Raw genomic sequence first — 15,895 nt, 5'->3', positions numbered from 1 at the left:
GTTTTAACTGCATTAAATTTCAATTTAAAAAAAAAAAACAACTTTTAGTGTACTAATTTTGTGCTTTGTAAAATGTCAGGTTGAGAATAAGTATTCTATTTCATGTTTATCTGTGTATGAGAAAGTAATCTCCGTCAAAAATTTTAACCAGAATAATTTTGTTTTTTATTCTTTTAGGTATTATCGGAGCAGTCTCCCTCTGAAGTAGATAACAATTTTATCAAGCCACCACCTCCATTTTTCCCTCCTGGAGCTCCGCCTACTCATCTGCCACCACCACCTTTCCTTCCTCCGCCTCCATCTGTCAGTTCTGCGCCACCCCTTATCCCTCCACCAGGTAAACAAATAGACATTACCTCCCAATAACAAGGATAAATTAAATATTTTCCTGCTTGTTTATTACTAGTAAAATTTTAAATAGTATAATTGATCATTTATGTATAAACCTAAAAGCCATTATTATGTTTAGTACCTTTTAGTGACTGCCAGTGGGATGAAAACAGAAAATTATTGACATTTATTTTACATAAAAGCTTTGTAAATGTTGGCAGTTAAGATACTATGACAGTCTGCCAGACTGAGCTTATGTTAACAACATTAAATATCCTCTAGCTGTAAGTTATACATGCTTGATTGCCTGCAGATCATCATTCATCCAGTTCAGTTTTATTGATTCTCCTATTTCATTTTCTACAATTCCTGGTAGATAAACATTTATGTTTACAGCCTATACTCTATACTTTATTTTCATCCTCTTTTCACATCCATTCTTACTGTTGCCTTTCATGTATCTGTCCCAAGAAAATTACTTGCTTTTATAAATCCGAATTTAAAATGAGTTACAGTATAAATACTGTATTTATTTCTATGTCATAGGGGAAGCATGCATTCTAAGTTGTTTTTCAAGGAATAGAGAGTGAAGTGACTTGCTCAAGGTTACAAGTAAGATCAGTGATTTCTCCCAAGACAAGCTTGATATGTAGGCACCCTTGTTGGTGAACTCCTCTGACTGCATCCAGAAAACCAGCCACTCAGCTGTGTTACTAGCAAAAGTGGACACGTTTTTCTGCTTGGTGTATTCTTTATCATGAGGATCCTAAATCCTTTTCGGTTTCCCTCATTTTGGATTATCTCCTCCATTTATCTGACTCTGGCCTCAAATCTACATCTATTAGAATCCATCTTAGTGCTATCACTGCCTTTTTATCAGCCAGTGGATGGTAAACCTCTTACTGCTCATCCTCTCATTTCCAGATTAATGAAAGGACTTTTCAGTGTAAACCGCCTCTCAAGCCACCTCCAGTGGTATGGGATCTCAATGTGGTTCTTACTAAGCTGATGAGGACTCTATTTAAACCAATGTCTTCTTGCTCATCTCAAATACCTTATTTGTAAAGTTGTCTTTCTCATCACTCTCACTTCTGCCAGAAGAGTGAATGAACTTCAAGCATCGGTAGCCAATCTATCATTTACAGTGTTCCACCATGATAAGGTAGTTCTTCACACTCATTCAAAGTTCTTACCAAAGGTCATCACTGAATTTCATCTCAATCAATCGATTGCTCTTCCAGTATTTTTTCCCAAGCCTCATTCTCATCCTGGAAAAATGGCTCTCCATACACTGGACTGCAAATGAGCATTAGCTTACTATTTGCAACGGACTAAATCACACAATTCATCTCCACAACTTTTTGTCTCGTTTGATCCTAACAAGTTGGGGCATCCTGTTTCGAAGAGAACGATTTCAAACTGGTTGGCTTCGTGCATATCGTTCTGTTATGCTCAGGCTGGGCTGCAACTGGAGAGTCGGTTCACAGTCCATAAAGTTCGAGCTATGGCAGCTTCTGTAGCTTTTCTTCGCTGTACTCATATTGATGAAATCTACAAAGCTGCTACTTGGTCCTCGATTCATACCTTCACCTCATATTACTGTCTGCAATCTTTTTCCAGACGGGATGGGTGCTTTGCCCAAACTGTATTACAAAATTTATTTTCCTAAAAGGTCAACACTCTCACCATCCCATTCTGGTTAGCTTGGAGGTCACCCACATGTGAGAATATGCTGCCTGCTTGTCCTGGGATAAAGCACTTATCTGTAACGTGTTATCCAGGGACAGCAGGCAGACATTCTCACAACCCACACACCTCCCCTGGTTGGCTTCTTTGCTGGCTTAATGAACTGAGGAGCAGCGCAACTACATCGGGCAAGAAGGCACTCACGCATGCATGGTGCGATCGGTCGCAAACTTTCTTGGGACCTTCCATGGATGATGTCACCCACATGTGGGAATATCTGCCTGCTCTCCCAGGATAACACCTGTTACGGTAAATAACTGTGCTTTACTGGCTTCAGAAAGAATGTCATCGAGAGGTCAGGAAGGCAAAGAGAGAATATGAGGAAAGACTGGCAGGAGAAGCAAGAAACTTCAAACCCTTCTTCAGGTATGTGAAAGGGAAACAACCAGCCAGAGAGGAAGTGGGACCACTGGACGACGGAGACAGGAAAGGAGCGATAAAGGAGGAAAAAGAGATAGCTGAAAGGTTAAACAAATTCTTCTCGTCAGTCTTCACCAGAGAGGACACATCCAATATCCCAGAACCCGAGGTGATTATAAGCGGAGAACACGACGAAAGGCTGGTACAACTAGAGGTAAGCAAAGAGGATGTCCTCAGACAGATAGACAGACTAAAGAGCGACAAATCACCGGGCCCGGACGGCATCCACCCAAGGGTACTAAAAGAACTGAGAAACGAAATAGCAGAGACACTTCGCCAAATATGTAACCTCTCCCTAAAAACTGGGGAGATCCCAGAGGACTGGAAAATAGTAAATGTCACGCCCATCTTTAAGAAGGGATCAAGGGGTGACCCGGGAAACTACAGGCCTGTGAGCTTGACCTCGGTTCCTGGAAAGATGATGGAAGCAATGGTAAAGGACACAATCTGCGAACACATAGAAAACAATGGACAACTGAAGGCGAGCCAGCATGGCTTCTGCAAGGGAAGGTCATGCCTCACAAACTTGCTGTACTTCTTTGAGGGAATAAACAGTCAGATGGATAAGGGTGAATCCATAGACATCATTTACCTTGACTTCCAAAAAGCCTTCGACAAGGTACCACACGAACGGCTACTTAAAAAACTGTGGAACCACGGGGTGCGAGGGGATATCTACCGATGGATCAAACACTGGCTAGCGGGCAGGAAACAGAGGGTTGGAGTCAAGGGCCAATACTTAGATTGGCAATGGGTCACGAGCGGAGTTCCGCAGGGGTCGGTGCTGGGACCTCTACTATTCAATATATTTATTAACGATCTGGAAACGGGGACAAAATGTGAGGTTATCAAATTTGCTGATGACACCAAACTCTGCAGCAGGGTTAGAAACACGGAAGACTGTGAAGACCTACAAAAGGATCTAACGAGACTGGAAGACTGGGCAAAAAAGAGGCAAATGAGTTTTAACGTAGAGAAATGCAAAGTCATGCATGTAGGGAAAAAGAACCCGATGTTCAACTACAAAATGGGGGGAACACTGCTAGGGGTGAGTAACCTGGAAAGGGACTTGGGGGTGATGGTCGACTCATCACTGAAACCATTGGCGCAATGTGCGACAGCCTCAAAAAAAGCAAACAGAATGCTGGGCATCATCAAAAAGGGTATCACAACCCGGACGAAGGAAGTCATCATGCCGCTATATCGCGCAATGGTGCGCCCGCACCTAGAGTACTGTGTTCAATACTGGTCGCCGTACCTCAAGAAAGACATGGCAGTACTCGAGGGAGTACAGAGAAGGGCGACTAAGCTGATAAAAGGTATGGAAAATTTTCCATACGCTGACAGGTTAAAAATGGTGGGGCTGTTCTCCCTGGAGAAGAGGAGACTTAGAGGGGACATGATAGAAACCTTCAAAATCCTTAAGGGCATAGAGAGAGTAAATAAGGACAGATTCTTCAAACTGAGGGGAGCCACAAGCACTAGGGGTCACTCGGAGAAATTGAAAGGGGACAGGTTTAGAACAAATGCTAGAAAGTTCTTTTTTACACAGAGGGTGGTGGACACATGGAACGCGCTTCCGGAGGAAGTGATAGGCCAGAACTCTGTACAGGGGTTCAAGAAGGGGTTGGATAGGTTCCTGGAGGATAAAGGGATAGAGGGGTACAGATAGAACTTGAGGTAGGTTATAAAGGTGGTCAGAAACCACTTCACAGGTCGCAGACCTGATGGGCCGCCGCGGGAGCGGACCGCTGGGCGAGATGGACCTCGGTCTGACCCAGTGGAGGCAACTTCTTATGTTCTTATGTTCTTATGTTCATAGCCTGGAAACTCTCCCGATCTCTATCCAATCAAGAATGCATGGTTAATAATGAAGAGAGCTGTGGCTGACATGCATCCAACATCACTAGAAGTTCTGGAGAACAAAATAAAACAGGTGTAGACAACTCAGATCACACCGGAATACTGTCAGCAGCTATGCCATTTGATGCCTGCCCGAATCGAAGCTCTACTTAACAACAAAGGACGCCACTCAAAATACTGAAGAAAGGCTTTAACAACCACTAGTCAACAACTACAGTATTTTTGTGCATTTACTTCATAAAAAAATGTTTTTTGGATTGTTTGTTCCTCTGAGTGTTTATTGCACTGAAATTTGCACAGAAAGTGGCGTTCACAAACCTTTGCTCCACCTTTTTTTCTATCTGCTCTAGGTCTCCCAGAAATTTAATTATTAAGAGTCACATTCAGTGCAGGCATTAATGCCAAAACTCTCTCCACATAACCATGCTTATTTACTAGTAGACTTCGAATTTCATATCCTTCATTAGTTAAAGGTTTTTCAGTTTTTCATCTCCTGAACAGCATTAGCTTGCAGTATTCTCACCCAATGCAAGAACCATAAGTTGCTGTTGGATTACAAACAAAGGGCTTCTCTATTTATACTCCAATCTATACTACAGAGACAGAGTTGCTCAAAAAGGTGGGGGCATTGCCATATACGTCAAAGAGGGAATTGAATCTACTGGAGAGAGCACGCCACAACAGACAGATAAGTTAAGAGTCTCTGGGTCAAAATTCCAGGAACAAATGGACTGGAAATGAAGATCGGATCTACTACCAAACCCCAGGGCAGTCTGAAGAAATTGATGGAGAAATGACAGACAAGATTAAACGCAACTGCAAGGGAGGCAACGCAGTTATCATGGGTGACTTCAACTATCTGGGGATAGACTGGAACCTAGGCACTTCCGACTGCGCTAGGGAGACCAAGTTCCTGGATGCTATAGGCGATTGCTTCCTGGAACAACTTGTCAAGGAAAATACAAGAGGAAATGCAATTCTGGACTTAATTCTAAATGGACTTTTGTTATTCCCTTCCCTTTTGTTCTTAACCCTAATTGTACTACTTTATAATCAAATTGTAATTCATTCCCAAGTTTCCTTATGTTTCCACTTGTATGTGTAACTTAATTTACTATTATGTTTTAGTCGTTTGGTACCTGTCAGTTAAGTTTGTCTTCCTTTACTCTGTAATTTTTATTAATTTGTACATCGCTTAGAATTCGGATTAAGCGATTAATCAAATGTAATAATAAACTTGAAACTTGACTGCGAGGACCGGCACAAGGTGTAAAAGTAGAAGGGACGCTGGGAAACAGCGATCACAACATGATCCGCTTCGACCTGGACACGGGCGAAACATCGGTCCAGAACGACAGCCACGGCACTGAACTTCTGAAAAGGGAATTACGAAGGGATGAGACTCACGGTGGGGAAGAAGATTAAGAAGAGGATAAGCACTGTAAAATGCTAGAGCAAGCATGGTCCCTTTTTAAGGACACAGTCACTGAAGCGCAAAATCTATATATACCGCGTATCAACAAGGGATCCAAGAGGAAAAACAACAAGAAACCGGCGTGGCTCACTGTAGAGGTGAAGGAAGTGATCAGAGACAAGAAAACTTCGTTTGAGGAATGGAAAAGGTCAAGAACGGCCGAAAACCGGAATAAGCACAAACATCAATGCATGTGCCATAAGGCGATAAAAGGGGCCAAAAGAGACTACGAGGAAAAAATAGCCAAGGAAGTGAAAGACTTCAAGCTGTTCTTTCGATATATTAAGGGAAAACAACCCGCGAAGGAAGCGGTGGAGACTGTTGGATGACCATGGAATAAAAAGGGAGTGCTAAAGGAGGACAAAGCAATCACCAACAAACTGAACACATTTTTTGCGTCTGTATTTATCAAAGAGGATATACACAGCATACCAGAACCCATTAGGCTATATGCTGGAAATGAGGACGGGAGACTGGCAGGGTTGACAGTCAGTCTAGAACAGGTATGCAGGCAGATCAATAGGCTTAAAAGCGATAAATCCCCGGGACCGGATGGCATCCATCCGAGGGTCATCAAGGAACTGAAAGGGACTATAGCTGAACTGCTTCAACTAATAGGCAATCTGTCGATCAAATCGGGAAAGATTCCGGAAGACTGGAAGGTGGCGAATGTTACGTCGATCTTCAAAAAAGGTTTGAGGGGAGATCTGGGAAACTACAGACCAGTGAGTCTGATCTCGGTACCAGGAAAGATGGTTGAGGCGCTGATAAAGGACCACATCATTGATCACCTTGACAGACACGGTCTGTTGAGGACCAGCCAGCACAGTTTCAGCAAAGGCAGATCTTGTTTGACGAATTTGCTGCACTTCTTCAAGGGAGTAAACAGGCAGATAGACAAGGGCGACCCGGTCGACATTGTATATCTGTATTTTCAGAAGGCGTTCGGCCTGGTTCCACATGAATACCTACTTCGGAAAATTGCGAGCCATGGAATTGAGGGTGAAATATTCACGTGGATTAAAAACTGGCTGGGGCATAGGAAACAGAGAGTGGGGGTAAATGGACAATACTCGGATTGGAAGAGATTCACCAGTGGGGTGCCACAGGGCTCGGTGCTTGGACCCGTGCTCTTCAACATCTTTATAAACGATCTGGACATTGGTACGACGAGTGAGATGATTAAATTTGCGGATGATACAAAGTTATTCAGAGTAGTGAAGACACAGGGGGATTGCGAAGATCTGCAATGTGACATAATCAAGGTCGAGAAATGGGCATCGACATGGCAAATGAGATTCAACGAGGATAATTATAAAGTGATGCATGTCGGTAACAAAAATCTCATGCACGAATACAGGATGTCAGGGGTGGTACTTGAAGAGACTTCCCAGGAAAGAGATTTGGGAGTTCTGATCGACAAGTCGATGAAGCCGTCTGCGCAATGCGCGACAGCAGTGAAAAGGGCGAACAGAATGCTGGGAATGATAAAGAAGGGGATCACGAACAGATCGGAGAAGGTTATCATGCCGCTGTACCGGGCCGTGGCGCGCCATCACCTAGAGTACTGCGATACTACTCGAAAGGGTCCAGAGAAGAGCGACTAAAATGGTTAAGGGGCTGGAGGAGTTGCCGTACAGTCAGAAACTGGAGAAACTGGGCCTCTTCTCCCTTGAAAAGAGGAGACTGAGAGGGGACATAATCGAAACATTCAAAATATTGAAGGGAATAGACTTAGCAGATAAAGACAAGGTAGGGAGAACGAGAAGGCACTCTCTACAGCTGAAAGGGGATAGATTCCGTACAAACGTAAGGAAGTTCTTCACCCAGACAGTGGTAGAAAACTGGAACACACTTCTGGAGTCTGTTATAAGGGAAAACACCCTCCAAGTATTCAAGACAAAGTTGGACAAGTTCCTGCTAAACTGGAACGTACGCAGATGAGGCTGGATTCATTTAGACCACTGATCTTTGAATGGACTGCTGGGCACGATGGACCACTGGTCTGACCCAGCAGCAGCAATTCTTATGTTAACTTGTCCACTCTCTCCTAGGCCATACCACGCCACGCTATACATTTCTTCTATACCGCATTTTCCGCTAGGATTCACTGCAGCTTAGAACAGATTTAAGATCAGGACATGTACATTGGATGTAGAATTGAGGGAATCAAAGGGTTACAACAAGATTTAGGGACTCACTGGACATGAGGAAAGAGCAGGGAATAGTCTCCTGGAATTTCGCTATAGGTCCAAGGAGAAAAGGTGGGTCTTAAGATTTTTTTCTAAAGGTTTTGTTCTGGCATTGTTGTCGCAGGTGAAGGGTAAGACCATTCCAGGTCCTGGGTCCCTCGTATGCAAACGTTGAGTTGTGCAGCTTCTACCTACATATGCCTGAAGTGGGGGGAAAGGCCAGTTTGTATTGGAGTGTTCTTGCCTTCAGGAAGGAGTATTTGACTGTGATGTCTGCGACAAGTAATGTGGAGTTCTCCCCGTAGATGGCTTTATGTACCATGCAAGATGTCTTGTACTGTATTCTTCATGTCACAGGGAGCCAGTGTAACTCTTTCAGGAGTGGAGAGATGCTTTCATATTTGCCCTTTTGAAAAATCAGTCTTGCTGCTGTGTTCTAGAGCAGTTGTAATCTTTTACAATCATATTCTGCAATGCCTGCATATAAGGAGTTGGAGGAGGACCGCCTGAGTGATTGTTCTGAAGTTGGATTGGCTCAGCAGTGGTCTGATTGCTCTCAACTGCCTGAGCTTGAAGAAAAATTTCCTGACCAAGGAGTTTATTTGGTCTGTGCAGGTGAGATCTGAGTATAGAATTCATAGCAGAGGAAGCTGTGCTAGTGCTATAGAAAATGGAGAAGTCTTCAGCAGGGATAGAGCAACTTCCATTTTATCTCTGCCAGACCAGTCCAGAATGAATTGATTGTCTATCTACCAGCAGATGGAGAAAGAAAAAATAGTCCCAAGAGCTTCGCCCTTTAAGGATATCATGCAGCTTGAAATATTCAGTATTTTTCTCTGTCTCAAAGCGGATGGTGGATGGATCATGCAGCTTCTTCTTAGTGTTTGTCTGGTAGCTCCTGACCCAGTTATGCTGGTTATGCTGATCATCTTTGCTCAGGTTATAGTCTGAACTTTCTCATGGAGCTTGGATAACACTCTACTCTTGGCCTCTGAGGTGACTTTGGAGTATGAATTAAGGCCAAAGTTTATTGGGAACTTCTGTGTGTAGCAGTTTTCTGAAGAACAAGTATGTATTTACTCTTTTGGCTTCTTGTTTTGCTTCACTGAGGTAAGTCACTATTTTTTTCTTCCTTGCTGGTGGACATGAAGCTTCTGCACCTGTAATTTCAGTGTGTTTTGAGTTTTTAATGGACGGTAATCAAAAAGAATTATACCGTTGCTTCCTTTCCAGTATTTTTTATGTTTTCAGCTCGGCAATTTCTTTTGTCATCCTGGATGTTATATGGAGGGCTGGTTTTATTTTTCCCACTATCTGCTGCCTCAAGAGTGTGGGCAACATTTTTTTATGAGTAGTTGGTTGCCTTTCAGTCTGTGGTGAGCATGATTCTGCTGTTTGTTTGCTGCTGGCTTATTTCTTGTCTTAAGCTTAGCATGTTTGCTTCTAATGTTTATAGAATAACATATTGAGCACATTTCTGTCTAAACTGGTCCATTCCAGTTATACAGCTGGTAGTTCAGCAAGGGGTCTCACTCGTACAGTTCCCTCACTTTTGTGCAGTTTGACTTTGTATGTTTTCTCTGCCTATTTGTTAGCCAGCAATGTACAGCTACATTTGCTAATTCTCTCCTTAATGTGACAGCTATACTAAGCCCTTTTGTGTTGTGCATATGCAGCTGTTCCTTCTCATGGAATCTTTAGTTCAGTTTTATGCTGTTTTGATTTAGCACTATCATTCCTAGGGCTTTCAGCTAAGCTCTTAGGCAGAGTTTTAGCTACTTTGAGTTTGTCTAACTGCCTTTAGTTAGTACTATGGGATTATGTTATCCTGTATGGGCTTATAGCTCACATCACAGAGATCTCGTACGGGTATCATCTACATGGGCTGCCTGTTGTGTCTGTCTCCTATAGCATTTATTTATATAGTCTTGCTGTAATATTCCAGCTTTCTCAGATGCATAGCTGCAAAGGCTCAGACATCTTTTTAAGCTACATGCTGGTGCCATCCTTTATGCCATGCAGGGGCAGTCTCCTTATAGACTTTAGAGGCCTCAGCCTCTTGCGAGGTATAATGGCGGCTTTAGGCTATATAGTGTGCTACCATATTGATTGGATGATGGACTCATCCTTATATGTGCTGCTGACACAGCATCCTTCTAGGTAGCATGGTGCCCAAGCTTTATAGGCTGCTTAAGGATAACATTCTGCATGTAGTGGTAACATGCTTATCCTGTGCGCTAGCAAGTGGCATCCTTAGAAGCTACATGGTAGTGTTTTTTCTGCTCTACAATGGTAGTAAATGTGGATGCAATATAGTGGCAATACCGTTATATATAGCAAAATAGTAGCATCTGGATATGTTGCAGGGTGCCAGCCTCTTTTTTGCACTGCTAGTGGCAGCCTCTCTCTATGCGGCACAGTAGAGGTCTCCTTATGTGTTACCCAGTGCTAGCTTCCTTATATTCTACATAAGGGTAGCATCCTTTACACTGCATGATGGTAGCCTTCTTATCTGCTAAATAGTAGCAGCATTCTTTATTGCTGCATAGAGCAATCATAATTATGTATATGTTGCATGGTAGCAGCATTCTTATTTACTGCATAATGGTAGCATCCTGACAGGTACAAGGTCAGTTCAGCACCATTATCTGCTACATGATACTGACACCCTTCTATGCTGAGCATTGTCAGTAGTCTCATAGGTTCTGCAGTGGCAGCAGCCTTATCTACCATGCTACACAATGTCAATTCCAAATTGTACTGCTCTACAACAGCATTTATTATGCATGTCAGTATCAACCATGCCCTCCACTCTGTTTCTGTGTGGTGCCACTTCCACAGAGGTTGCACAATGGCAATCCAAGGGAGGCATACTGGGAGAACTTGGCTTCCCTCACTATAACTTCCTATTGGGCTGTACAGGTACATTTCATCTTTCATACAGAGTTTTGGCTTCTTTTCTTTTGTACAGGACCAGCATCTTCATTTGCTTCTTACTGACAGCGTCAGTTTTTTTTAACTAAGATGAGATAATGTCTACTTCCACTATGTAGTAACAATTTTCACCTAAACTCTGTATTGGTCCAGCCTCCTGTTTTATACTGCAGTTCTACCACTCACTTGGTCGCATCTGCCTCTTCTGTGGTTCTGTTTTTTTCAAGACTTTCACTGCTGCTCCACTTGTAGTTATTTCCAGTATGGCTATCTCAAGGAATTTCTTGTGTCATTTTAGCAACAGTTTCTTTTGTTGCTGTTTGGTTTGTCTTCAGTGTGACTTATTCAGCTCTAAGGTTGTCATCTTGCCTTTACAACTTGATGAGTTTTCAAGAGGATACAGATTCAGTGCCTGCTCACCTGTGCAACAGAGAGCTATTTGGGTCACAAGTGGCTTCATACTCTTTCATCTTCTTGTCAGAATTGCACATGTCTGTTTCACAGTTCTGCCTTCTACAACTGTAGATTTAGAGGTGGCATACTCAGGTATGACTTGCATGTGAGGTATGCATGCGTACTATTGGTTCTGTCTACAGATGTGGCTTTAGACGCAGGAGTGACCTTGGCTGCAGCCTATTCAGTTCTACATCTGATATGGTAGACTTCTGTATGGTGCTAGTTGCCAGTTGCCATATCCTATTCCTTAACAATGGTGAGCTGTTTCTTCAGCAACAGTAATGCTGAGTACATTTTTTGCTGTGGCACCTTACTATACAGCACCACCTAACACACCTGCTTCTCTGGAACACGGATTGCTTGCATGTGCATTTCCAGCAACCGCTTTTGCCACTTTGGCATCTCCTCAGCTATTGCATGTGCATTTATAAATAAGTTAAATAGCACTGGTCCCAGCACAGATCCCTGCGGCACATCATTATTTACCCTCCTCCATTGAGAAAAATGGCCATTCAATCCTACCCTCTATTTTCTGTCCAATAACCAGTTCTTAATCCACAATTGAACATTGCCTCCTATCCCATGACTCCTTAATTTTCTCAGGAGTCTGTCATGACGAACTTCTGGAAATCTAGATACATCAACCGGCTTGCCTTTATGCACATGTTTATTCACTCCTTAAAAAAAAATGAAGCAAATTGGTGAGGCAAGACCTCCCTTAGCTGAATCCATGCTGACTCTGTCTTATTAAATCATGTTTGTCTACATGTTCCACAATTTTATTTTTTATCATTTTCTTCCACTATTTTGCCCAGCACCAAGGTTAGGCTTACTGTTCTGTAATTTTCAAAATGTCCCCTGGAACCCTTTTAAAAAATCAGTGTAACATTGGCCACCCTCCAATCATCAGGTATAACAGACACTTTTAACGACAGGTTACAAATCACTAACAGCAGATCAGCAATTTCATGTTCTATTGGTATAAATCAGTTAATAAAAATGTATTCAGTAAAAGTGTCCACAACTTGAAATAGTTGTTTTTGCTTTGGATTTTCAATTTATCTGTGGATTCTACGGGTCAACCTTTTGGTTGAGTTCTTTTAGTACCCTGGGATGTATACCAGTGTTTTTCAACCGCTGTTCCGCGGCACACTAGTGTGCCGCGAGATGTTGCCTGGTGTGCCGTACGGTCAGGGCCGCCATCAGGGCAGTACCACCAGTCTAGGGAGAGGGGCGGTCCGCCCCACGTGCTGGACGGGGGACCCGCAGAGTTCAATACATCTCGAGCCGCGAGGCTCGTCTTCTGTTCCTGCCTGTCCTGCAGCTAACATATAGCCGATCGCAAGCGTTCCCCGATGTCAGCGCTGACGTCGGAGGGAGGGCTTAAGCAAAGCCTGCCCTCCGACGTCAGCGCTGACGTCTGAGAATACTTCCGTTCGGCTATTTGTGCGCGGCAGGGCAGGCAGGAAGCAGAAGACAAGCCTCGCGGCTTGAGCTTCGTTTGGCTGAGAAAGTTGCAAAGATGGGCTGGGAGGCAAACACGGAACACAAAAGGGGGGAGGGAGTGCGTTTTGGACACAAGGCATGAACTTGGGAGAGAGGAAGGGAGGGAAAGAGATGCTGAGGTGGGGGAGGGAATGGGTTTTTGGACACAGAAGGCATGGACTTGGGAGAGAGGAAGGGAGGGAAAGAGATGCTGAGGTGGGGGAGGGAATGCGTTTTTGGACACAGAAGAAATGGACTTGGGAGAGAGGAAGGGAGGGAAAGAGATGCTGAGGTGGGGGAGGGAATGCGTTTTTGGACACAGAAGAAATGGGAGAGAGGAAGGGAGGGAAAGAGATGGTTGTGTACACAGAGAATAGAAGAAAGGAGAATTTTTGGTCATAGGGAGGGAGTGAGGTACAGATAGTGGCATACCAGGGTGGGGGGGGGGCGGTCTGCCCCACCCCGGGTTTACATCCCAAGGGGGTGCACAGCTGGCCACCCTCCAGTGTTGTCCGTAGGCCGGCAAACTGCGGCTCTTTAGCCACTTGAGTGCCACCGCCGCCAACGGTGTTGTTGGCGGTGGCAGCATTATAAAATACTTTCTTTGTGTTTATTTGATTCCTATTCAAGAGAATTACTTTATATATAGTCAATATAGGCACAGAGTTAAATTTTTTAACATTTTCTAATGGTGGTGTGCCTCGTGATTTTTTTCATGAAACAAGTGTGCCTTTGCCCAAAAAAGGTTGAAAAACACTGATGTATACCATCCGGTCCATGTGATTTATTACTCTTTAACTTGTCAATTTGGCTTAGTACATCTTTCAGATTCACTGAGATTTCTTTTAAATCCTCCACCTTATCACCCTTGAAAACCATTTCCAGTTCAGGTAGATTTCTTACATCTTCTTCCGTAAATACCGAAGTAATGAATTCATTCAGTGTCTCTGCTATGGCTTTATCCTCCCTGAGTGCACCTTTTACTCCTTGATTATCCAAAGGTCTCACAAATTCCCTCACAGGTTTTCTGCTTTTGATGTACCTAAAAAAATTGTATGAGTTTTTGCCTCTTTGGCAAGTTGTTCTTCATATTGTTGTTTAGCTTTCTTTATCAATGCTTTACATCTAACTTGCCAGGTCTTATATCTCTTTTTACAAGCATCGAGTCACTTGATGCATGCCTCTCATCGACACCAGCAACACAGGCAGTCATTTCTGAAGCATACCGCTTCTTGGGGTTACCAATGCTTCGACACCCTGCTGCAGCTATGGTACTGCCTGCAAGGCACACGGTACTGGTGCATCTTTCTCACCATATGCAATCGGAACTGTACGGTGTAGGGCTGGCCATGTGATTGCAACAAAGTTGGCCTTCATGCCCTCTCTCTCTCGATGCTATACTGGCCAAGCTTAAATAGCGTCAGAGACCTTACGGTACTGTTCTGTCCTTGTTCTGGGCTCCATTGATGCTCAGTACCAATTTTAATTTTTACTTCAGTATCGTTGCTATAAGGCTGGCCATGTGTTTGCAATGAAGTTGGCCTCAGTGCCCTCTCTCTCTACTTGGTACTGACCCAGCTTAAATAGTTTCATAGACCTTACTGTACCATTCTATCCTTGCTCTGTGCTTTTTGGAACTCCATTGCCATCAGTACCAATTATAATTTTTACCACGGTACCGTTGCTATTCCTGTGACTCAACTACATCGAATAGCATCAGTGCCTCCACTGTCTCCTTCGGTACTGGCCTATCCTCAGTATAGTACATCACAGCAATACCAGTCTTCGATCTATCTACCGGTACCAACAGACCACAACTAGCAGACAATATACATCGTCTGGTACCAAAAATCCTCGATGCATATGGCTTTAACGATCTCCTGTAAACATCAGGTCCACAAAGACCCTTCAGAAGCCTCAGACTTCAGCTCTTCAAAAAATTAACATGCTTCTAGAGAGCATAGCCAAGGTGACTTCTAGAGTTTTCAGAAGCTACTAATAGCCTTCTCCAAACCAGACAGTTTATGGCAAGATCAGCTTTTGATATATTTGTGTGTCATCCAGAGCATTAACTATGTCTTTTGCTTTGAGATGGCTTCCTTGGCTGTGAGTCTCTGACATGGACATTCATATTCAGGATCATTTACCAAATATCTCTTGTCTTCATGAAGAGCTCTTTAGGAACACAGTTGAGGATGCCATCCAAAGACTTCTGGTTGTTCTCCGATTCGCAAACTCACATTGAGAACACTGTTGTGAAGAATTGGTCTGCGCCACTAGGGCTATGGCTATACAGCCCTTTTAAGGTTGATCTATAAATCAGAGAGTTTCAACATGGGTGTAGAGCCTATTAAAGATGAATCACCTGTTCTTACTGCCGGAGCTGTTCCATAGAGGAATCCATCATGGGTGTAGAACCTATTAAAGATGGATCACTTCTTCTACAACTACTTATCACAACAGCACGATTCTGCATTTAAGGGAAGAGGGATCCATTCTGTGTGTGTAAAACTATTATGTTTGGATCGCCTCATCTACTTCTTGTAATCTCGTAGGACATTTGCCTTCGACTTTTGTGTGGGAACACTATTTTAACCAAAGGGATCCACTCTGGATGTAGAGCCTTTAAAGTTGGATCACCTTTACTTCTGTTGTTCTACACTCTTCCAGAATGTCTCCGTGGCCAGGGACAACACTACATCACCTCTGAGCACCCTGGAGAACAGCGCATGCTTCCACAGGGAGGCTGATGGGGAGTGCATACTACTCAATATGAGTTCCCTCTGAGTCTGAATTCTTAACTTTTGGATTCTTCAGACATCCATCTGATCCATCTACTTGTCTACCTTGACATTATTGTCCATGATTACCTTATGAAACTTCCATGGCAATATCTATATTGCACCAATAGGGAAGGTTTTTCAGGAGCTTGGAGTTAATTACTGCATTTATGCGGATGATATCCTTCCCCCCCCCCCGGTAACTAAAGGAGTAC

General features: G+C 43.4%; 1 protein-coding gene across 5 annotated transcripts in view; it reads left to right on the top strand.

Moving 5' to 3' along the window:
• Window positions 1-15,895, top strand: part of FIP1L1 (factor interacting with PAPOLA and CPSF1) — a 342,276-nt gene that overhangs the window by 136,942 nt on the left and 189,439 nt on the right. For all 5 annotated transcript variants that reach the window (XM_033945458.1, XM_033945476.1, XM_033945465.1 and 2 more), the window contains exon 11: window positions 178-337. In XM_033945458.1, coding sequence (XP_033801349.1) covers window positions 178-337 — 160 coding nt within the window. The remainder of the gene's footprint in view (window positions 1-177; window positions 338-15,895) is intronic.

This window comes from Geotrypetes seraphini, chromosome 1 (genome assembly GCF_902459505.1).
Source record: "Geotrypetes seraphini chromosome 1, aGeoSer1.1, whole genome shotgun sequence".
Lineage (NCBI taxonomy): Eukaryota > Metazoa > Chordata > Amphibia > Gymnophiona > Dermophiidae > Geotrypetes > Geotrypetes seraphini.
The sequence above is the reverse complement of the archived record's forward strand: the minus strand, read 5'-3'. Positions and strand labels throughout refer to the sequence as shown.